Genomic DNA, 24,986 nt, shown 5'->3' with positions numbered 1-24,986 from the left:
GGGAGACAGAGTGATAGTTTGCCCTGCCTATGGTAACAGTGCTACTGAAGAGGAGATCAACACCTAAAACACTTGATGCATTGAGGTTTGATTCCTCGTACAGTATGGTACCTTCTAGCCATATTCAAAAACTGTTAATTATGCATCATTTAAGAGGTTGCACAAAACACTTAAAACACAAAGCCAGACAGAACATGTGGAAAAGGAGAAAACATTTAAATACTATATGGTAAATCCACTCAAGGCTATGTCATTGTGAGCTGATGATATTACAGGGTCAAACGGACTTTCAGTAGGGTCCAGGCAAAATCGTAATTTGAAACTCTAAACTCTTGTCAATTTACCTTTAAGAAGACATATTCCTACAAAGGACTAAGATATTATCATTTGGATGCACGACACCTACAAAATTAAGTTTCAGAGGGTCTTTAATAAAATGTCAGTGAGTTATAAAATCATATGTTCTGTGCTTTGTATCAGTTTTACACATTGTCCTCACAAGTTTCCTTGTCCTCTCTCTCTCTATTCCTTTCCCATCCCCCTTCTTTTCGGTCAGATGACAACCTCATTAATTGCATCATCTCTGAGATTAGATTGTAAATTCTTGAGGCAGGGGTCATGTCTTAATTCTGTGAAGCACTTAGCACAAAATTATAATAAATAAAATAAAATAAAATAATAATACATGTGAGTGTGTCAAGCATTACAGGTGATTAAAAGGAAGTAGAGAGAGAGAGCAGTTTAATACTGTCATGTACCACTTGGGACAAAAGTTTATGGGAAGTGAGTTAGATGTTCTTATTTTCCAAGCACAGAGTAGTGACATTACAGATGTAGTTCTCCAACAGAAGAGCAATGTTAAGTCAACCTGATAACACAGCAGCTTTCTATGAACGAATGTAACTACAGGTATGTGCTATAAGGGAAGCTAAAAGCTGGGGAGAAGAAGCTGGTGAAGGGAATGCAACAATTTAAAAAGGTAAAGAGTTTCTTTATATGCTAACAGTACCATCCTTATGATTCCCCCTTTGAATTACTTGACACAACCATAAGGAGACAACACAGGGCCAGAGTCCGATGCCTTAAGCCTCCCCACTAGGGGAGAAACAATGCACAAACACTGGAACTTGCATAAAAAAATCAGAATATGGTATAAAACAACAACGATATGAAAATTCAAACGTCGACGCTACATGACACATCAAGTTACAAAATAATACTGCTTCTGAAACAAAATAAACTTAACAGAACTTTTCCTGTTTTTCTCCTAATTAAAAGCACCAATTCACCACCCATCAATAAATATTTACAAATGCAACTGTGTCCTCACCATTTGCTCTATAACAACACTGTTGCAATTAAATGCATTCCCAAGAAAGCGATACAAATTGAAAGAAAGATGGCTAGAAATTTCAAGATAAATTATATACTGTACCTCTTTAGCAACAGTGTGCCAGTGCAGGTGAGTTTCACATATATCCATCCTTTCCTGGTGGAGGAACTTGCACTTATCTGGCACCAGAAGAGCATCACTCACAAACTCACCAACTGAAAGAAAACAATATGAAGTTTTCATTTCACTCATGATTTTTGTTTTTAAAACTTAACAGTGAATAAGTCAACCTCCAACTAATAGAGGCTAGCAAGAAAGATTCCCTGACAGACAGGTTACTCAATAATTTCCCACTATAAGGATTCTTTAACTTTCTAATGAAGAATGTGGTACCAGTCCCTTTCAGAGAGTCGGGATACTCTGGTCTAATCCAGTGTGGCAATTCCTGTGTTCCTAATACAACGTCTCCAGGACCGAAGACTTCAATGGCCTTTACCATTAAGTTAGTGTTTGCTGTAACCTTGCTATCTGACAAACATTAAAACATGAATCTGAAGAATATTTGAACATGTTTACATTCTTTACATCCAGAACAAATCTGACACCAAATCACCATTCCAAATAATTCTAAAGTATTTTAGTAAATGACAGGACTACCAGGACATTGTTATTGTGTAGCTTTAAAAAAATTAATAGTATTTTAGTCCCTTTTCAGCTTAAGCCAGTTTCACCAGCAGGTGAAGGTTAATGGTACTCTGAAACATCATCATAAGACACTGAGATCATCCGATTGTCAGCTCTGTATATCAAGTTAATGTGTGATCACTGCCTCTCTCTAGAGCACTATACTTTAATTAGTCAGGAGGGATCCACCTGCTGTACAATTAAAAAGTGTTGAAAAACACACCCGGGAATAAATGTCTACAGTGCTGGTGTTTACAATTATGGGGGAAATATGATGAACAACATGATATATTGCACTGCAATCATTGTAATTTTGTAGCAATTCTGGCATTACAGGTTGTGGTGGTTTTTTTTAATTACAAAGGTGGTGATACTAGACAAATAACAAGCAGGAATCTGTCAGAGAACTGATGTACTCTATTGTATGGATGTGTCTGGACAGTAGGAAGAAGTAGTTACCTACCTTGGTATCTGGAGATTCTTTGAGGTGTGTCACCCCTATCTGCATTCCAATGTGGGTACACCTCCACTAAAGCTGGAGAATTTTGAAAGCAGTGTCTGTTGGTCTGCACATTCACCCTCGCCCTTTTGTGCCTCTAACTAAGGCGATAAAGGGTGAGGCAGTGCACTTGCCTCTCCAGTTCCTTCTCTGCTGGGAATCCAAAAGATGAACTGAAGCAGAGGGTAAGGAGTGCAGGAAGTGGAATACAGATAGGGACTGAATATCTCAAAGAACTTCCAATTACAAAGGTGATTAACGTCTTCTTTCAGTGCTGGTCCCTATGTGTATTTCACTGTAGGTGACTGACAAGCAATACTCAAGTAGGAGGAGGGGTGCAAGGATGCAGATGACAGAGCCAAATGAAGGACCACCATTCCAAAGGATGCCTCAGCAGAGGAGGCCTGAACTAAACCTTAATACCTCGCAAACATGTGGACGGAGCTCCATGCAAACTGCTTTGCTGATATCAAGTAGAGATACTTCTTGAAGCAACGCAACAAATGTTGCTTGAGCACTTGTGGAATGGGCCCTTATCCCATGAGATGGGGGAGAAAGATCAGACAGCTGATACCATCAAGTTAGTGTTTGCTGATAGCAGAGCACAATACAGCCTGAGATCCACTTAGAGATTCTTTGGGAGGATATAGCTTGACTCCAAACTCTTTCTGCTATGGCAACGAATAGTCTAGGAAACCTTTTTGATCAGTTTTGTGGTCAACAGCAAAATGTCTGTTGGCACATTCTGGCTCTGTAGAAGGTAGTCTGCTGATAGAATGAGGTGATTACTGGTGCACCAGTTCCACAGACTGCTTCTGCACACTATGAGATGCATCTCCTTCCTCCCTGTTTGTTGATGTAAAAGATGGCCATCTAAAGATGGTCTAAAAGATGTCTGACATCATGAGGGCACTGCAACCCTGAATAAAAGGAGAAAGGCTTTGCAAACCTTTTGAACTGCTCGCAATTCCAAAATACTGGACAGTATTCTGGACTCTTGAAATGTCCAGGTGCCCTGCACTGTATGGTTGCCCATGTGAGTTTCCCTGTCCAACAGGAAAGTGACTGTAACAGCTGTCCTATCCGATGGGGTAGCAAGGAAGGGAACCCCCACGCATACATGGTGAGGATTTTTCTACCACACCAGAGATTATAATACTTTGGCAAAACAGCTACCATGGTGCTCGTGGACCATATATATGAAATGTATCTGTAAAGAGTTTTTAGAAGATGGTAGGATTTAGAGTTTTATATAATAGTTTTAAATTTTTTGTAGTTAGCCTCCCTGACCTGGGGAGCCCCCCTGTATGTCCCCAGATCCTGTTTCAGGTACAGTACAATGCTTACCACTCTGGGCTTCAAAATTGGTGCCTGCGCTACTTCTCAGTCAATGACAACCATCAGTGCTGCTTGTACTGCCTTGGAGAAGCTCACATCGTGGCAAAGTGCAGTATATGCCAATCGTTCCCTGAGAGGGATGGAAAACTTTACCTCAGAAAGCATCCAATGGAAAAGGCGATGAGGTCACAGTTGGACTTTGGAAATGATGCAACTCCCCCCCTACTTGAGGGGGAGCATAAACTCCATCTCTACCCCGACGCAGATTTAGACTTCATCAGGGCATCCTTAAATTCAATCACAGCAAGGCCTTACCTGCCAATAAATAGGTTCCAGGCACTGAACGATCTCAGGGTAAATCATAAGAAACCCATGAGCACTTCTCAAGATTTGTCTCTTTCCTGACTCATATGGTTCCATGCACTTACGTCACACCATATGTCAAGCTTCACCTCGGTTGCCTGCAAGCATGGCTTCAAAGAGTGTATTCACCAAACCATCAGTCCACGAGCACCATGGTAGCTGTTTTGCCAAAGTACTATAATCTCATATATATATATGAAATGTATATATATGTGAGTGTGTGCACGTGTGTATGTATATATATATATATATATATATATATATATATATATATATATATATATATATATATATATATGTGAGTGTGTGTGCAGATAAAGGAATAAAGATGAAGCTCTGGACATTAGCAGTTGTGGCCCAGACTATGTGATGGTGAGAAGGAACTGGAGAGGTCGTCACCTATTCTACCCTTTATATCCTCAGTCAGGGGCAAAAAGACGACAAGGGAGCATGTGCGGACCAACAGACACTGCTTTCGAAATTCCACAGTGGAATACAAACAGGGACCAGCACTCAAAGAAGATTACATGATTCAAGTGGCATGTGTTTATCTGCTCCCTGAACCATACTTGCTTCTAGCAACGTCCAAGAAAATTAAAGTACTCACATTTCAAATGAATGAACCAAAATGGTCCAGTGGTTACATGTTGAAATAATGGTTAAATGAGTCATAGTGAAGTAATTATGTTTATTATTAGGCAAGGAAACGTGCTGGCTACTGACTATGTGCTGGCTCTTGAGAATTACTTATTGATTAAAAAAAATCTGCTTTAAAATTAACTAACAGGGAAAGTTTTTCAATATCACACTTCAGCAAAAGGAGTGTGCCTCCATTTGCTAATGACTGATTACATTTGTAGTCCAACTGATTTTTTCTCCTGTATTCAATGTTAGTGATTTTAAGTTATTAAAACCTAAGTCAGCAAATTTCTGGGGGAGAATGGATTTTATCACCCCAGTGTGCCACACCATAATGCTTGCCACTTATTCCCACAATAACAGAAAACCCACAGGGATATATAGTATTATTATTCTGCATTCAAAATGAGTTTGAGAGCTCCATGTCCTCATGGAACCTATAAGACACAAACATTTGTAGCTGCAGTGCAGCACATTCAGCCTCTGCTCCTGGAAGGTATCAGATGGTGCCAAGGTAAGGTAGAGGCAACAGTCTCTCTGGCCAGTGACTTATAAGGGAGCAGGGAACTGAACCACAGAATCACAGAAATGTAGGACTGCAAGGGACCTCGAACTGTCATCTAGTCCAATCACCTGCCTTAAAACAGGACCAGCACTGACTCTAGGCACCAGCAAACCAAGCACGTGCTTGGGGTGACACATTTTCAGGGGCAACATTCCGGCCATCTTTTTTTTCCTTCAGGCGGCAAAAGCCTAGAGCCGGCCCTGGCAGCAGCACCGCGTCGTGCGCGGGGGGCGCCCTGGGGCCGCTGCAGTTCGCGCCGCACACCTGCACCTTGTGGCTGGGCCGGGAAGGCTCCGAGCGGGGGACAGTCGGGCTGGGGACCGCCCTGCGGGGCAGACGGAACCGCCTGCAGGTGCCACAGGGTGGCCGCCCCCCAGCGCCGCAGCCGGGGCTGGGCAAAGTGGCCCGAGCCGCCCAGGGACTGCAGTAGGGTGGCTAGAAGCAGCAGCAGCAGCAGAGCCATAGAGGGTGGGGTGCTGCCGTGCGGGGCCCGCGTCCCGCTCTCCGGGGCTCCACTCCCTCTGGGGCTGCCCTGCCCTGGCTCCTCAGCCCCCTGCCGCGGCTGTCTCCCAGCTCTGCCCTCCCAGGTCCTGGCAGCACCCTGGGCTGAGGCACGGCCTGGGAGCCTTGCTTCTTACCCTGACCCTGCCAGCGCCGGACTGGCTGGAGGTAAGGGAGGAGCAGGCGGAGTCAGCACTGGTGGGGGGGGGGGGGGGGGAGCCCAGGACTGGGGCAGCAGGGGGCACGGGTTGGCGGGGGGGGAGAGCCCAGGGTTGGGGCGGCAGGGGGTGCGGGTGCCGGGGGGGAAGAGAGAGCCCAGGGCTGGGGCGGCAGGGGGTGCGGGTGCCGGGGGGGAAGAGAGAGCCCAGGGCTGGGGCGGCAGGGGGTGGGCACTGGTCGGGGGAGTGAGAGCCCAGAGCTGGGGTGGGGGGCAGCCAAAAATTTTTTTGCTTGGGACGGCAACAACCTAGAGCCGGCCCTGGGCAGGACTAAGGATTATTCTGACCATCCCTAACAGGTGTTTGTCAGACCTATTCATTACTTTCTGTCCTGTCCTCAGTGGACAATTTATCACCCTCTCCTCTTTATAACAACTTTTATGTGCTTGAACACTATCATCATGTCCCCCCGAGTCTTATCTCCAAACAAAACAAACTCATTTTTTCCAATCTTTCCTAATTTTTTAGACTTTAAAGCATTTCTGTTACTCTCCTCTGGGCTTTTTCCAATTTGTCCACATCCTTCTTGAAGTGTGGTGCCCAGACCTGGACACAATATTTCAGCAGAGGCCTTATCAGTGCTGAATAGGGCGGAAGAATTACTTCTTGTGTCTTGCTTACAACACTCCTGCTAATACATCTCAGAATGGTGTCCACCTTTTTTCCTACAGTATACCATTGTTGACGCATATTTAGTTTGTGATTCACTATAACCCCCAGATCCTTTTCTGCAGAACTTCTTCCTAGGTAGTCATTTCCCATTTGTGTAATTGATAATCAATTTGTCTTTTTCTTAAGACTCATCATTGGCCAAATCAAGCAAGGCAACAATGGCACTTCTAGAACTAATGACAGGTTTCAGAGTAACAGCCGTGTTAGTCTGTATTCGCAAAAAGAAAAGGAGTACTTGTGGCACCTTAGAGACTAACCAATTTATTTGAGCATGAGCTTTCGTGAGCTACAGCTCACTTCATCCGATGAAGTGAGCTGTAGCTCACGAAAGCTCATGCTCAAATAAATTGGTTAGTCTCTAAGGTGCCACAAGTACTCCTTTTCTTTTTACTTCTAGAACTGAGAGGCAAAGAACTGAATTACAGAGGTGTGATTTTCACTAATCACATCCCTAACCCACAGAGGCTTTCTTAGTTTAAGCACTGAAGATGATGCAGGTTGGTACACGTTAGAGCTACATTTCACCTGTTTATCAATAGCTGAATTAGCAGTATGTAGTATACTAACATCTAAATAAAGGTATGGGTTACATCTTCTGAGGTTGAATACTATGCTGTTCACTGCACTTTGGAGTCCTGAAAGCTGCACTACAAAGAAAAGCTGTTGGACCACTAACTCAGGACAATGCTGGGTAGGGAGAAATGCCCTGGCGTCAGGAAAGGACAGAAGTTTACACAGTGCTTTATAAAAAGAGATTAAGACATACTCCCTGCCCCTGCTATAGTAAAAGTCTGAAGAGATAAAGGACATTTTTATAAAGTTATATTTAAATAAAAATCCAGGAAGAATGAGTTTTTTAACATTTTATCATTGACATACGACCAAATTCACCCTTGGTGTAACTCCCCTAAAGTCAAAAAAGTTACACAAGGAGCAAGGTTGGTCCACACTGTCAGAGTACAGAAAATTATAGGCTTCAATTAACAAATTTATCTTGATTGAATATAAAATTGATTTACCTTAAATGCTGACTCTAATTGTACTCTCGTTCTTAATCACTAGATTCCTCCAACATAATTTTGCAAATCACAGACATTAAAACAGTACCATTTTCCATGCATCCTATGATGGCACCAGATGCATGAGCATAGCTTGGTCTGTGCATGGGACACACAAGAAATCAGGTGAGTTACACCCTCGGAAAGTAAAAGGAAACAGATTATAAACTCTTTGAGGCAGGGATTATGTCTGCCTTTATGTCAGTAGAGGGTCTAGCACAACACAACCCAATTTTGACCTAGCGCTCTGTGTTCTACTGCAAATAAATAATGATCATTCCTCTTTTTGAGAAGCCCCAACACCTGAAACTAAATTCTGGAGACAAAGGCCTAAAAATAAAAATGTGGTAAGTTTTAATGCATAATCAAAGGGGCAACATCTGCCTCAATGAAATAATGAACTATAGAAAGTGTACAATGTGTACTTAAGACAGAAAACAAAAACTAATGAAGTGGTATGAAGCCACCAATAGCTCACTTAGTCTAAAATGGGTGCAAGTGAGCTTTAAGCCTTGTGTACTACTCAAGGGATGCTCCCAAAAAAAAGTGTCCAACAATCCTGTCTAGTCATAAAATATCCTGTTACATAACTGTATAAAACTGGGCTATTCTCAAACCTTGGCCCTTTTTTCCTCCAAGTAATGCTTCAATCATAGCTTAAATGGGAATTTCTGCTCACTTTGCTACTTTTCTGCTTGACTGCATTTTATAATGAAAACGTCTGTTCTCTCTTTTCAGACAGAATGCAAATGTCATTCAGATTTTACACACCACGCAAATAGAGAGTGCATTTGTTTAGATGCAAAACCATTTAAATATGCTTCATTTACAAGGCCTGGCACTGTTACAGATGCATCAGTTAAAAGTCATTTTAAAGCACTGCAGCATCTAACAGTGGTTCATTCAGGCTTTAAATACATTTGCTTTTCTAGGTCCTCCCCGCCCCCACTTCTTTAAAGAAAAAATGCATCTTATATCTGACCCTGCAGTGAAATGCCCTCCTTGCTCCCTCTCACTTATTAACAATGTCCATTACCCCAACTTCATGTTCCAGGTCATCAGAGCAAGGTTACTTGAAAACCTTCCATTTAGTTTAGACTCTCAAGGGCATAACTGTTGTGATAATCACATTTTCTTGTAGTGGTGAAAAAATGCTGCACCACAAATCAAGGTGTGGCCTCTCAAACATGATACATTGCAAAACAACCCAAATCTGGTTGCAACGTCAACCACCCCAGGATTAGGAAACGTCAGAACTAAGGTTTTTCTTTCTGAAGTGCCCCACCTCATTCACTACACCTCTTCCCACTTCAGCAACAAGTGAGGCAGAGGTCCTACAGCCAACAGGCATCCTCTCATTCACCCTGTTCGATGAATGAGTCAGGAGATTGCAGGAAAAGAAAAGAGCTTCTAGCTATTAAGGTAGTTGAATGTCACTGTGGAAAATTGGTTACTAACCCAACCACTGCCACAGAGTTTGTTTGTGCTAATATCACACTAAACCAGGGATGGACAAACTTTTTGGCCCAAGGGCCACATCGGGGTTGCAAAACTATATGGAGGGCTGGGCAGGGAAGGCTGTGCCTCCCCAAGCAGGCCATAGTTTGCTGACCTCTGCACTAAACCAAACCTCCCCTCCCCCCACGATCTTCTCCCCAAGTTCCTGCCTCTATCCCTTCTCCCTGCACTCCTCACCTCTCTGTGTTTCAGCCAGGGTTGTTTCCTCCTTCTCCGTTCTGTCTGAGTGCCAGCACTGAATCTCCCTTCTCTCACGTACAGTGCCACAGCATACCCAACCACTGTAAAGGAGAGTCTGCCTGGGGCATGCTCTACTCCGCAGTTGAAACAAATGGCAATGAGTTTGATCCATCACAAAAAGAAGAAAGATAACCAATTCACAGATAGATTGGCAAAGATAGTTTGTGTAGTATTCGGACACAGAATAAAACAGTAAGTTTAATGGAATTATACACTGCCTGGCGAAGCAGACAATATTAGAAGCGACATGGTAATGAATTAATTGAACGAATGAGGGTCAAGAATGAAGATTTTATAATAAGCATTTGAAAGTACATATTACACCATTAACCTCGAACATCAAACCCAGCATTCCAGCTGGCTAACTAGCTACCATTAACCAACTGACAAGGTCCCCTAACAAACAAAATACTGCATCACCATAATACCAGCATGTTCATTCATCTTCCCTTCCCATGCAACAGTGTGTGCTCCAGCTAGGCAGGATGTAGTACATTCTGCTGCCCCCTAGCAAGTGTTGGTTCTTTCCAGATCTCTTAAGATATTGTTGTGCTGTTGCTCCACTGGAATCAGTGACCTCACGCAAGTCTCCCCATCTATATGCACCACACCACATCTTTTAAATTGTAGACGACCTCAATCAGCGTAAGCTACTGAATAAAACAGTTATCTAAGAGTAACAGCCAAAGACTGTATTAGCTTTTAATTGTGTATGGTGCTATGAACTGAGTAGTCATTTTTATATGCACATTTCTGCATAAAAGATACCGTATTACTAAAGGAAAATGACACATCATATGCATATGTCACTTGAGCTTGTGAAAGCACAAAATCCAGGCTTCCACATAATGCCTGCATTGAAATACTCAATTTTACAATTCTCCACAAGCCTAATTCAGACAGACAAGGGCACCGCATGGCCACTTGGTCACCTTTTAAGAGTGATTTTTCTAAAGCCCCTGTCAAAGACCCAGCTCCTGTTTCAGATGAAATCAGTAACAAAACTCTAATTGATTTCAGTAAGAGCAGAACATGAACACTGTTAAAAACTGGGAATTAAGAGTTAGTAAGTGAGTGGCAAGCATAATGAAGTTCATTTGCTTAAGTGACACCCTTAATTCGACTGCCGTGTAAAGGTTTGCCTATGTAAAAAAATCACGTAGAAGACAGGAAACATGCAGTGACACAGCACCCCACATTCTTCATAGTGGGTACTATTTATATTATTATTATTATGGCATGATTATGATGCATTTTGCACAAGATGATTCATGTCAGGTCTCATTGGAAAAGTTAGGATTTGCTGAATATGATTATCCTATTTGTAGGCATGTATCATTTTTGTAGCTGAAGTGATGAATATTGACTCTGTATCTGTATTTCACATGTTGTCACACCTGGATGACACCCACTAGGCAAGATGCTTCCAGTCTAAATAGTTGGTTGTGAAGGGCCTGTCGGAGGAAAAAACAGTTCTCACTCTCAGGTTCGGTGCAGCAAATCAGATACACTTTATTACCTCAAGCAATTGCACAGAGGGAGAGTGTGCACTAGGACACTAGGCAGGTCTCTCCCAGATAAACAATTTGAGCAAGTATTTATACCTTTATTACAGACAATAATAAGCAACAACTGCATATTATTTATACATATTCCTTCAAGATATCTTATTTTTCTTACCATTTCTCTTATAGTCTGCATTCTATTCTTATCTAATACAAGGTCACAACAGCCTCTTTCACAGTTGTTTTCCACTCACTTCGCACTATCCCCGCTTCTACAAATCTTGCGTCATTAAAGCTAGAGTTAGCCTGACTCCTGCTCATTTCAGAGGCCTGCATCCAAATTCCCTTTATCTACTTCCACAGGCCCATTCAGGGTCATGGGCCACTAGGGAAAACAATAGGCCTTAGGAGAAGCTTATTCCCCACATGGTGAGTCTCCCTGTGGACACTTCCTCCAGTCTGTAAATAATGGCTGCCAGGGCATGTGAACAGCCCTCCAGGACTCTGGACTCCATTTTGGGTACCTGTATTTTTCCACGACCTGGGCTGGGAACTGAGTTTGGAACAAAGGGTTCCCACCATATACTAAAGCTATATAAAAGCAGGGAATGACATCATCTGTTGTTCTTCACTCCCCCACAACTCAACACCTGAGAGAAGCTCTGAAAAAAAGGACTGGAAACTGGGGTGGGGATCCCAAACTGCAAAGCAAATGTAGCTTGGCCCTTAAAAATCTGCAAGCCCGCTTGTATCGTCAGCCAGGGTAAGAATTTGCTAATTCATATCCTATCTTTCTAGTATCTTTTGTGATTTTGTTTATTTACTAGGTAATCTGCTTTGATCTGTTTGCTATCATTTATAATCACTTAAAATCTATCTTTTTGTAGTTAATAAACTTGTTTATGTGTTAATCTAATTCAGTGTGATTTTGAAAATGTTGGGGGAAAATCTCAGCTTGGTTTAACACAAGCGTTTGGTGCATATTCCTCTCCACACTGAGGGAGGGGCGAACATATTAATGTGCTTACACTGTACAGATCCCTGTGCAGTGCAAGACAGTATAATTTTGGGCTTATACTCCAGAAGGGGGGGAGAAGGGTGCCCAGGGAGCTGGGAAACAGGTTGGTGTCTGCTGTTGGCATTCAAGTAGCCCAGTCTGGGAGAGCATTGGGTGATAACAGGGTCTGGGTGAGGCTGGCTGTGTCCCCAGCTGTGTGTCAGAGAGGGGCGCTGCGTTTCCCGCAGCTCCGAGACTGCACCCTGGGGGTGACAATGCATCACACACGCTTTTTAGATTTGCTCTAATCTTCCCAAATTTAAAACAGGAAAATAAAGCTTTTCTTTTAAAACACTACCTTTTGCATATTAACTATAACGAGGTGAACCTACTGCAAAAGCTAACTTGCAGGGGGACTTGAAATCAGTACTGAGAACCCCAGCACTGGCTTGTGGTTAGGGGACATATGAAACTGAGGTAGAGATTCTATGGTAGGTAGTTTGGTAGGTAGGGAGTTTGTGTTCTTTGTAGTGTAAAATAAGTCACTAAGTGGTAGCTTGAAGACTCCATTTCATTATAAAGAGAAAATATATGCAAGAACTATTTAAAAAAACATACTGAACCATTAAAGTGAAAGAAAAAAATATTTCCTGCAAAGAATGCAAGATCAGACAACAGACAAAAAGTATGCGCTATTCATATATTTGACTTGATCTATTTTTCTACCTTCCGCATAGAACCTGCCCCTGGTCCCAAAAAAAACCCTGTCATTATTGCAGAGGTCAGATTAATTTGCCCAGATAAACTCTTAATAAATTGGTATGACTCAATTTTCCTTTGACCTAAATACAATGATCTAATCACAATTAGGCTAGATTTAAATATTTTGCACAGCAAGAACTAATTTAATGTTAGACCCTACAGGAACTACTATATCATGCAAGATATTAGTGTAAGAAGCAAACAGTCCCCAGAAATCTTCATCCTCAACCGTTACCAAATAATTTTTGCTGCCGTGTGTCTGCATATATATATATCCGTCCACCCAACCACCCACCCACCCACCCAGGAACTATTTTTGAATAGTTCAACTCAGGAGTTCCACGATGAGTAAAGGACTAGACCGAGAAGCCCAGACCTGAACATATAATTCAGTGAAAAAAATAAATAAAAAAGATCAGACGCACACTGAAAAAAATACTTGAGCAAAGTAAACCATAAAACTTGAGCAGATTAAGCAGACAATTTGTTTCTGTTTTTGCATATTTTAAGGTGTTAATCAAAATTGAAATAGCTTACATTAACCTTAGCTTTAAATCTTCTAGGTCCACCTATTTTCCTTGAGCAAATTTTACTTTATACCAGTGATACTCAGACTGAGGCTCGTGAATCGCAAGGGGCTCCTTAGTATGTCTCCTGCTACACTGTGCATCACATGATATGAAAACACGGTGTGATTTAGTTATTAACCAATCAGGATGCTTTTACTATGTTATTAACCAATTGTAGTTGACCAGTCATTTTGCTGTGAGAATGTATATATTGTTTCATTTACTATTTTGACAGTGAGAGAGAGAGTGTGTGTGTGTAAATGAAACAATTATATATATAAATGGTAAATGAAACAATGAATTCATACTACTGTGGCTCTTTTGGGTAATGCCGATTGTTAATTTGGCTCCTGAACCACTGAGTTCAGAGTACCACTGATTTATACCATAATTTTGTCCCTTAGGTCAGTCATTAGAAAAGACTTCTAAATCATAGAAGTTTTCCTCCCAGCTAAGAAGTTTAAACCATTATTTATTATAAATAAGCTTGGAGGTCTGTAAACAAGTCCAAGAATTTAAAGTCCGTTCCATTTTAACTCTACAGCAAAATAAAACTGAAATGTAAATGTGATACCAATCTCACATTCATTAACATATGTGGAAAGATTAATTTTATGTTTGATCTGAATTGAAAAAAATCTCCAAGTTATGAAGATACTGATTTTTACAACATAGGTTAGTTAGTATTGTCATGTACAGCATAAATATGACTTCTTAAAAAGAACTAGCACCCAACAACCAATTTGCCATTAACAACATAACTAATTTTTTTGAAATGAATATTGTAAACTAAAGTTTTTCTTCTTCTGTCTGTAACTAGTGTAAGTAAGTAAGAAAGTTCCATTGTCATTAACTCAAAGGGATAAACAGGTGATAACACAAATTTGATGTACGCTTCAGCCTAAGAGTTATAGCTACAGTTGAGGGGGTTAAACTTTTTTTAAAAAAGTTTTGTACTTTTTATATATATAATTGCACCCTGCTCTGTTGCTGGTTGAAAACATGTGAGATGTGGGGAGAAGATTAAAGTATCTGTCAAAATTCTTTGCAGGGTTTATTTTAATTTTTGATGAAAAATTTCATAGAAAAAAAATCATGGTTCAGAAAATGTTGGCTTACAGTGAAAGTGAAAAATCACACAAGTTAAAGTTCTCCTTTCTTTGTCATGAGACCAAGATTTACAAGAAAAAATAAAGCCAACACTTTTTTTTTGGAATATCTATTTCACATGAAAGCTTGTATTTACAGTGATTCAGAGATCTGAACTTCTATATTACATGCAGCTGCTACAGGATGACAATCTTTTCAAAAGGCAAAAGCAGGACACATGCACGGCCCCATGGTGGCGGGAGAGGGACTAAGGCCCACCTCAGCCCACCCCTGAGCCTCAGGAAAGTGCAAAGCAGTACCACAGGGAACCCAGGACATATAATTTTCAAATTATATTATTCATTCTGTAAATTTACTGGGAGTAAGAATTAAAAAAAAAAAAAAAAAAAAACCTATGTTGAATACAAAATGTCTCCTGATACACAGATGTTTTATTTTATACTACTGTTTCATGGGAAAGCTTGTACTAACAGTTATTTAAAAACCCAAAACAATTTCTTCCTTCAAATAGAATTGGTTTTGTGCCTAAAATGGGAGGGGGAGAAAGAAGGAAAAAGAAAATAAGGGGAGAAGTGTTGTAGCATGTTTAACCTTCAAATGTCAACATATTCCTCCTGCAAAGATCTTGTTTATACAATGATAAAGTGCTGTAAGTTTCCCTAGGGACAAATTCAGAGCATAGCGATCAGTTCAGCGGTAAGATGGCAGGTGCCATCATAATACAGGTTTATGGAAATCAGCCTAGAATAGTTGCATTATAAGATGTGTCATTTCATGTAACTGGAATACTGCCTAGTTTATCATATTGGACATAGCTCCATACCCTCCTGTTGGTCTGGTGCTTTCAACGACAGGACTTGCTGATCACAAAAGTTGAATGCTTTTTATAGCTGAATGCCTTCCATTACTTCTGTAGAGAACAGCCAGGCAGTACTGCTATGTCTTTCTTTGCTAGTTATGGGCAGTTCATCCAGACAACAAATAAATTCTGTCACTTTGCGCTGTCACATCACTAAGTATTGGTTTTATAAGACCTTTTTCATGAAGGGCAACATGGGCTTAATAAGAAATCCCTTTCCATACAGAAAATTAACTGGGCTCTCTCTTACATGCACAGAGTTAACTTGGCAATGTGATTACAGGAGGACAGATGACTTCTTGGAAACAAACATTGCAAAAAACTATACTGTCCACTGAAAAGGTAAGGCCCTAAATCTTCTTGGGTACATGCTCACACAAGGAAGGAAATCTCCTGTTCTCTTTTATGTGCCAAGGGTGGAATTCAGGACATCATGTTTCTGTGCATGGTCAAGGTCAACCAACAATATCATGGTAATGTGTACTTTGAAGGCGGTGATCTCTCTGCACTATTATTACCATTTTACAGACAGGGATATCTTTGTCTACCTACCTTAAAGAGGCAATGGAAAGATTAGTTAGTTTGTGCGTGTACAGTTCTTTGAAAATGAAAAACCAATATACAGTGTGGGCTGTATTAGGCACTAGGATTTTTGTTTTGTTTGATCTCAAATATGGTAAATTAAGCACCATTTTACTGTAAGTATTGGTTGGAGATTAAATGTATTTAAGTGAAAAGTCAGCCTGGTAAGTGGGTGGAAGTATTGTTGCATGGAAGAATCCCAGGTCTGGAAAGCACAGGAGTTTTTAAATTTACACCAATGAGGCTTAGACACATTGGAGAAGTAAACATAACGGGCTCCCTGGGCAAGGAAGTGAGCAATCAATTATTTGATGTGTAACACTGACACCCCTGGGTGTGTTCTGGGCAGTGAGGATCAAACCTGCAACTGCTGCATCTGAATGCATGAACCTCGATGTAAGAACTTGCAGGATTAGAATCTGGGACTATAGGGGTTCTAGGCTGCTGATGTCTGCATCGCCACTTGAGGCATAGCCTGAGGTCCCCCAGGAGGACCCTGTGCAGCTAGGCTTGACAAAAAGTACCACCCAGAAAGGCCTAAGTGGCGCTCCCTCACGGTCCACTGATTGGCTGATGCCAGTATTTAAACAAGGAAGCCATCTGAGGAACAGTCTGAGCAACACCGTAGACTGCCTGCTTCTTCTCCAGACCCTGCTTGTGACAGACCTCAGACTCTGGTTTCTGACCCAAGTTTGTCCTCGACTTTGCTATTCAATTGCTGTCTATAACCTGGTGCCCGACTTCCTGGTATCCTGACCTGGCTCGACTCCAACCCGGCTATCTCCTGCTGCCTACAACTTGGTGCCCAACCCTGACTTTCTGGCATTCTGACCCAGCTCCCTCCTGACCCTACTGTTCGTCTTCAGATCACAGTTTAGCAGCTGACTAGGGCAAGCCAGCTGCCCAAAGCCTGGCCCTGATACTCATACCAAAAAAAAAAAAAAAAAAAAAAAGTTCATTTTCTGTTTCCCTCCCACATACAAACTCCAAATGATACTCTCTTTCAGTGGTGATCAAATAATAAACATGTTAAATAGTCCCAAAGTTAAACAAACAAAAAAATCTTATTTCACGGCTAGATTTAATAGAGGAAAGCACATTTCTATTCACATGCCACAGCTTTAAAAACAGAGAGCGTAACATATAAGTCTCCCTACAAGCCTACAGAAATACAATCTTAATAGCATTCAATTGTGAACAAGAGGCTCAGACTTAAATTCCACCTATTGCTCCTAAAGAATAATTTTTCTTCAGCTTTCAAAACTCCAGTTCTTAAGCACACCCCACTGAACATTTCAATATGTTGTTCGAGTTGTTTACTGGTGATGACTATGAATCAGCACTTCATTTTCTGCACAACTATGAAATACTGGTATGAATCAATCCATGATTTTGGGTGTAATGAAGTGATTTCCATAGCTTCCATCTACTTGTTAATTTTCTCTGCAAGAAGTATTACCATTCTGGCTCCTATTTTTATTTTATTTTTTTAATGAATTCTAATACAGGATTTCATGCACAGAAGAACGGTGGAAGTGCTTTTTGTCTCGATTGTAAGATAATGATTTCAAAATAAGCACAAGAAAAGAGGTGATATAATTTTTAGCTGCACCAATGTCAAAGACTACATAGGGCAGAAACAATGGGGAAAAAAAGGTTATTTGCTCCTGAAGGATGTAGTCATTCCTTCATAGGGGGCTGTTGTAATAATGAGTTTGCCCGTCACAGGGAATACAGCAGCAAAAGTACTAACTTTAGGGACATGAGGAGGATTCCAAACTATTTTTCAGTGGAAAAGGGAAATTAAAGCCTGAATAAAAAAAAACCTCTCATGATTCCACCTGAAGTAGAAATGGGTGAAATTTTTTTGGCACACTGTGCAAGAAAAAGCCCTCGGACACTATAATTATGCATTATGGAAAACACATCTGACGAAGGACATGGAAAAATAGTATGTGATCATGTGCTTAGACACTATCATAATATCTATGTATGACGGGGCAAAATGAAGATTGCACAGACACTCTCAATTCTCAAAAAGAAAAGGAATACAGTATGCATCCGATGAAGTGAGCTGTACTCACGAAAGCTTATGCTCTAATAAATTTGTTAGTCTCTAAGGTGCCACAAGTACTCCTTTTCTTTTTGCGGATACAGACTAACACGGCTGCTACTCAAATTCTCAATTCTGGCATTTCTTAACTTTGAGCACTGGATTTTGCAACCTTAATGTTCTCTTAATATAGGTCTGGGGGAGGGAGGGAGCAGGGTTGTATGCAAGTAATATCTACATTGAGGACTGTAGAAAAGCAAGCACACACAAAAACCTTCAGACATGGTCATCAGAGTTTCTATGAAAGCCATTCTGAGGCACTGGAAGAATTCATCCCAACTAAATATTGGTCCTACTAACAGATTTAAGTCATCATCACATAGCTTTTATATATTTGAATAAGCTGTGTGACTATAAACTACAACACAAACTTATAATTATGCAATTCATATTGACATAATCCAATTTAGTTCAAGAAATCATTAACTGGATTCCCATACATCCATGAAAGTCACCAAACAATTATTCTTCAAGCATATAAATTATATCCTTTCCCTTTCAAATTTCAATACCATAACTATGGACTACATCCAGTTTTCAACATTTACTTGGAGGATTACTTTTAGTATCTCACAGCACATTTCCACAACTACTGGGATCAAGATATCTGAGTGTTTTGTGGGTTGTGATTTGTTTTGCAATATTTGGTGGTGATGTAAATCTTACTACAGATACCAGCTGACTCGGTATCAAAAGAGGCATGTGTATCATCATACTCATATACATACCAACTATAAATCACATATATGTCTCTTTTTCCTCCTTTGTATTTCCATTATATACTCATTTAATAAAGTTTCTATTTATTCTTAATCATACATGAATGTATATTTACCTGTCAATTACCATTTATTTCTCTCTGACAGAGGCTACACACAACACTTCAGCAAAGTATGTAAACACATGCTTAGCTTTAAGCATGTGACTAAAGCATGTGCTTAAGTATTTTGCTGAAAAGGAATGCACCTAAGCACATACTTGCTGAACTGAGGCCATAAAAGCTCACTGCAAATGATTCAGTAGAGAGAACACAGATATTGGAAACTCTGGTTGCAAGGTGCTGGAAAAATATCCAATCCAATGAGTCAATCACTGCAGCTCTGGATTGAGAGTCAGGAAAAGATCCCTCAGAACTGAAACATTTTTAACATTTGGCATATGACGATAGTGTCAAAAGACACTGCTGAAGCAAGAGACTCCTACATGTAAGACTCCTGGGGGAATTCTGTGCCACTGCGCAATGCAGAATTTGTGCAGAATTCCACACCTCCTGCCAAATTGGAGCTGCAGAGGTGCTGGCCATCACTAGGAGCCACTGGCTCACAGTGAGGGGCGCGCCCAGCAAGGATGGGAGATCCAGTTCTGGCTAAGGGTGAGGCAGGGCAGCGCTGCACCATACCATGTTCCCCGGCGGGACAGTAAAGAAGCTGTGGGGAGTAAAGCGTCTGGGGCTTCAGGTGTTTGGGCCATGGGGTTCCCCATGGCTGGGCTCTGGGGGGAAGGGGCGTGCCCCACAACTGGGCTCTGGGAAGAAAGGAGTGCAGGTGTCTGGGCTCTGTAGGGCCCATGCAGCCCCATCTAGCACCCCTCAACTGGAACTGGGTTGCCATAGGGGCTTCTTTAACTCTCTACTCCTAGGAGAATCTTTTTTGTTTTTGTATGTATTATTGACATACTTGTTGATGGGTATTTTGAAATAAATTACCAAAATAACTGAAACTGGAGTGATTATAATGTGTTATTTTAACAAATAAAATATGCAGAATTTTGCAGAAATTTAATATATTGTACACAGAATTTTTAATTTTTTGGCATAGAATTCCCCCAGGACTAATCTAAGGAGACCTTATTTTCTGTGTAAGGTTTGCACATTTTACAAAAAAGCTGTGTCTGGTTTATTCAGGCAGAACTGTTTTTACTGTGTCTGCCAATAGCTTAGCAAAAATGTTAATATCAGCATCAGGCAGGAATACTCCCCTTTATGAAGAAAATAATACAGTGAAAGGGTTCCTTTCCCAAAACTACTGTAATAAATGGTAGCATCTTTCACAGAATCTGGGGTATTTCTATTTTTAGCATCCTCACTAAAATATTCAAATTGCCATCCCTTTCTTCTCCTCTCCTCTCCGCTCCTGTCCACCAGTCCTGTAGGAAAACCTAAACATTCTATAGATGGGTAGGTTGAAGCTTAGTGCTTTCTTTATTTAAGGAAAACAAAGCAGCATGAGGTTTGTCCGCATCAATCACACAGCTGAGTGGAGACTGAAGCAAGTTAGAAGAACTGTATAGCTTAGTTAATCTTGTCTGACTGATCAGGTAGATGACCCTACTGTAAGTACATCTAACTGTTTGGAAGGGAGGCTTATGTGTGGGTGTGAGTGGATGGGGGAGGACTGTTTTTTGGGTGGAAATTGAGCTGACGAAGAAAAATAAAATGGAAGCTTTAACACTAACATAAAATTGTGCAGACTTTACGTATTCTGTGTATTAAAAAAACTTAAATTTGCAAATGGGTTACAAAATAAACCACAAGAGTTCAGTATATTGTGTACATTTATGTTTAAATGGATCATCAAGCACATGCCTTACAATTTTATGAGCATGTACATAAAAGCTTTAGTTAAATATCATGCGCTTTTTTGGGTCACAACTAAGTGATAATTATTTTAAAAAAACAGAAATAAGAATGGCAAATTAATAAATATTTACAATCAAAGCAATTTTTGTTAAACAAAAATCCAATCTGAAGTCAGGCTTTTTTCTGCAATGCTGAACAGTAGAAGAATACTTACTATGTAATCTAATTTGTTTACATATGAATAAGCTATTTGACATCCTAAAGTAAAATGTGTACTTTTCTGCTGTCTGTTAGAAACGGGTGATCTTGCAGTACATATTGGTATTTCAAAAAGGTTATTTGAATACAGCAATCAAAGTTAAAAGCTCACACTGTCAGAATCCATCCATTTGCAAATAATGCAAGGTGATTCTCTACACTTTCTCATGCAAACTTAGTTTTCATATAATTTGGTCTTTAGCTCTTCCCATTCTCCCCAAGGCTGTGGTACATAATGAGTGACCATTCTATACTTCATTACTGGTAAATAAAATTTCTTCTATACATATACAAAATAGAGACATGAGCATTTTTATCCAGGGATCTGATATGCAGTCTGTTTAGCGGAACAAAATATGCCTGCCCCTGTAGAGAAGGAGAAGAGGGTGCAAGAAAGACTGCTACCCCTTTCCATTTAGTGCGTGAACACAAAAGGCAGCTATAATTTGCATAATCTGATTACAGGTACTGGAGAGTGCAAGACCTCGAATTACCTGTAGTACTCACTGCTTTCACGGTGAAAACCCTGGTCCCTATTTAAATCAACAGGAAGTTTTGCCCTTTACTTCAAGAGGGCCAAAATTTCATCCTGGATATTATTTTTAAAAAGAGATATTTAACTCAACGAGAAGTTATGGACTTGGTGCAAGAAACACTGAATGAAAATTTCTGGCCTGTGTTACACAGATCAGGCTAGGTGATTATAATGTTGCTGTCTGACATTAAAATCCATGAAGGGGTTTCATGTCTGGGGGTGGCATTTGTGCCGCTAAGTGATGCCAGGAGAGTTCTGGAAAAGCACTGGCTACACCCATCATCATCAGTCACTCTAGCAACTCGTGCTGGTCACTGTCCTCCACCAAGCACAAAGGAGGCATTCTGCCTCCTGACACTGCTACTCAAACAGCCCTCTTCTGTCTCTTATACAGGATAATTTAGCCCTTTAATCTCCTAAAGATCCATGATGGATATTACTTCTGTATTATACAAACAGCAGCAGCAGCCGGGTCCTTATTAAAAAACAGATTTAAAAAAATCTCAGAATTTTTTGGCTATGTAAATGTAAATCCATATTTCTGCTGCATAGTGTAAACAGAGAAGCTCTGAACTTTAATAATAAAGAGGCTCTGAAACACATTATCCAACAATGAGAAGACAACAGAAGAAAATATTTTGCTAAAACAAGTAAAACTTCACTCACTGGATCCTGACAATCTTTCCTTTAATGAAAAGCTTCCCTTTCTCCACAATCTGAAATGCCTAAAATAATCCCATGTGCCCAAGAAGGCACACACTAAGACACATGATAAAATTATATTCTTGAAAGTGAAATGCATTCGTCGCATGAGACCACTCAAATTTACGTGATGCAATTTTAAAAACACTGTGGGAAACCCAGCACAACAGCGTTGCTTCACATCTGAAAGTAAGCAAAAATGATAGCATTTTTCTTCATCAGGTTAAATTTTCTTATTTCCCCCATGGCAAAAATTTAACTAGACATGTGTAGCCTTCTCAGATAATGGATTGCATTTTAATTTTTTATTGTTTATTTCTTTAGTCACATGAACTCAAGGAAAGGAAATATGAACTACGTAATCTAATAAATTTGATCAATATTATTAGAACACTTTGCTACAAACAATCTGCATAACTGCAATATAGCATAGTTTCACATGAGCGAGGCTAAGAATGCAGCCAAGTGCTAAAGTGATTTGATTCATCCTCATATCCCAGAAGTTCTTAACTAAAAGACAGGCATGCAAATGAATAGTGAAGATGTTTTGTCATGAAAGCAAACATATTTCTGCCACTCAAACAACGTTTCTCACCCCTATGGAGAGATAAATCCCAAACGAAAATAGACTACGCACTGACTCAGTGTACTCCAAGTGTCTCTCTTGCTGAAAATAAAATAAAAAGTCTATACAATAGTTCCTGAAGAACCACTTTAGTATGTTATGATGGTGTATGTTTTAACAGATCCTTAAGTGGGAGCATTTAAAGCTTCTGTTCAAAGTATTGTTTTCTCTGGATATATTTAGGCTACTATCCTGCAATGAGGTTCTTACAGGCAGACTCCTGTAGCTGTCTGGAGTCCCAGTGGCTTCAGTGGGGCTCGCTCTCTCTCTCTTCAGGTGTCTATGTGCAGCTCATTGGAGGACCAGGGTCTTATATAACCATACAGAATGGTCACAATGCTGGTGCTGCATTTTTAGCAGCTGACACACATGCAGCCAGGCAGAGCAGCGGATGCACAAGATACCCAATGTACATACAGAAAGTTAATTTAACTTTTTAAAATTACACGAATAGCTTTTAGAGAAAATTAATTTCCTTAGAAAGTAATTTTTTTTTAAAAAAATCAGTTTATTTTTAACCTGAACTCAACTAAGACAACATGGTTGTAAGTCAGAATAAAGTGATCCAGAACAGAAAGTCATACAATGACTGTTTACATTATGCAGTAGTATCTGTACTCAGTTGCTGAAGTATAAAACTTTGCAGCCTGACACAGAGTGCACAGAACAGATGTAACTTCATGTAGCGCAGGATTTTAAGAAGAGCTGAAACCAAATACTCGGATTGCAAGTTCCCTGAACTTCGAGGCACTTTGGATCATGGTCAGAACTTGGCCATGGACTGCCAAATGTTAAAATCGTAGTGGCCAAGCAGGGCCTGATGGTTGGCCACTCTTAACTGGAGGCTGGCCATGGAATAATTTTTTCTGCCACAGAGATCGAGCCCTTTCGCCTCTTTATTCTTAGGGGTCAATACTGGTTGGCCCTGCCTACCACACTCATTGGCTGACGATACCACCAGTGAGCTAGGGGTGGGGTGTGTATATAGGTATTCAAATCCCTTAGCAGGGAGATACTGTAATACTTCCCTGCCCCCCATTTCCAAGCGGGAAAAGAGGAAGGAGTTTGCCACAAGGCTTTGATCAGCTTTGCCACTCCTTCGTGGATGGGTAATGCCACCCTGGAGGGGGCTGCTGTGCTTAAAACCCCAAATAGGGAGTTGGAGGGTTCTGCCAAATCCTCGGCCTCTAAGCCCAAGTTCAAAGCTACCCGCTTAAAAAGCCCCTGGTGGGCTTTTATATCATCCTAAGGGACCATGTGGGAAGGTCCCTCTATCACTTCATCAGGTAAAGAGGATGAGGAGGGGGGTAACGACAGGTCTGCCAACTCCGTGGCCGCCGCCAGAGGAGCCCCAGCCAGGACTGGGTGACCCTGGGGACCTTGGTCTGACTCTGCTTCCCAGTCTGGGGGTGGGCGGGAGACCATTGCTGACCATTTCTCAGAGACCCCTAAGACCGATCGGTGCCCTGCGATGGTTGGGGAAACCCCCAGGGGTTCCATAGCTGCCAGGGAGCCAGCCATTGACCCTGGGGCCAGGCAGCCACTGGTGGTCCCGATGGGAACGTCAATGCCCCCAGTGGGTGGCCCTGGCCTGCTGATAGATCTTCCTCCTCACTCACTCAGTCTAAGGAGGGAGAGACTGATCTGGGGGACCAGGACAGTACCAATGCTGCCTGTCTACCCCAATACCGTTTGCCCACTCCGTGGGTCTCCACCAGTGACCTGTACCACGATGAAGTCTCCCAGTGCCATGCCTCCGGTGACTGGCATCGTTGTTCAGAGGACTGGTGATGGTATCTCGGCAATCAACGCCTCACACTTTGAGAGCGGTGTCACTCCATGGATTGGGAGCAAGAGGATCAATGTCCTTGCCCACAGGGATCAGTACTGGCAAACTGTAGACCAGTGACAGGACTCTGAGGACCGGCATCTGGACTCTCCAGAGTGGTGCCGCAAGCTTGGAGATTGACCTCACCGCTCCAAGGACTGGTGCTGGGACTCTGGGGACTGGCAATGCACCTCCATAGGTCTGCGCCAGACAGCCAGCAAACGACTCCAGGATCCCGGGGAACGCTGTCTAGAGTCTGGAGAACAACGCCAGGAACTCTGCCAGGTAAGCCGGTGGCATTGCTCTGGTGAGCGCTGGTGGGGCACGCCCTGTGT

The 24,986-nt window shown here is 41.3% G+C and overlaps 1 protein-coding gene across 7 annotated transcripts in view; it reads right to left on the bottom strand.

Moving 5' to 3' along the window:
• LOC102936614 (amyloid beta precursor protein) overlaps positions 1 to 24,986 on the bottom strand; it is a 301,370-nt gene that overhangs the window by 153,852 nt on the left and 122,532 nt on the right. For all 7 annotated transcript variants that reach the window (XM_037905593.2, XM_037905604.2, XM_037905609.2 and 4 more), the window contains exon 4: positions 1,436 to 1,548. In XM_037905593.2, the coding sequence (XP_037761521.1) occupies positions 1,436 to 1,548 (113 nt within the window). The remainder of the gene's footprint in view (positions 1 to 1,435; positions 1,549 to 24,986) is intronic.

This window comes from Chelonia mydas, chromosome 1 (assembly GCF_015237465.2).
Source record: "Chelonia mydas isolate rCheMyd1 chromosome 1, rCheMyd1.pri.v2, whole genome shotgun sequence".
Classification (NCBI taxonomy): Eukaryota; Metazoa; Chordata; order Testudines; family Cheloniidae; genus Chelonia; species Chelonia mydas.
This window is presented reverse-complemented; position numbering and strand designations above follow the sequence as displayed.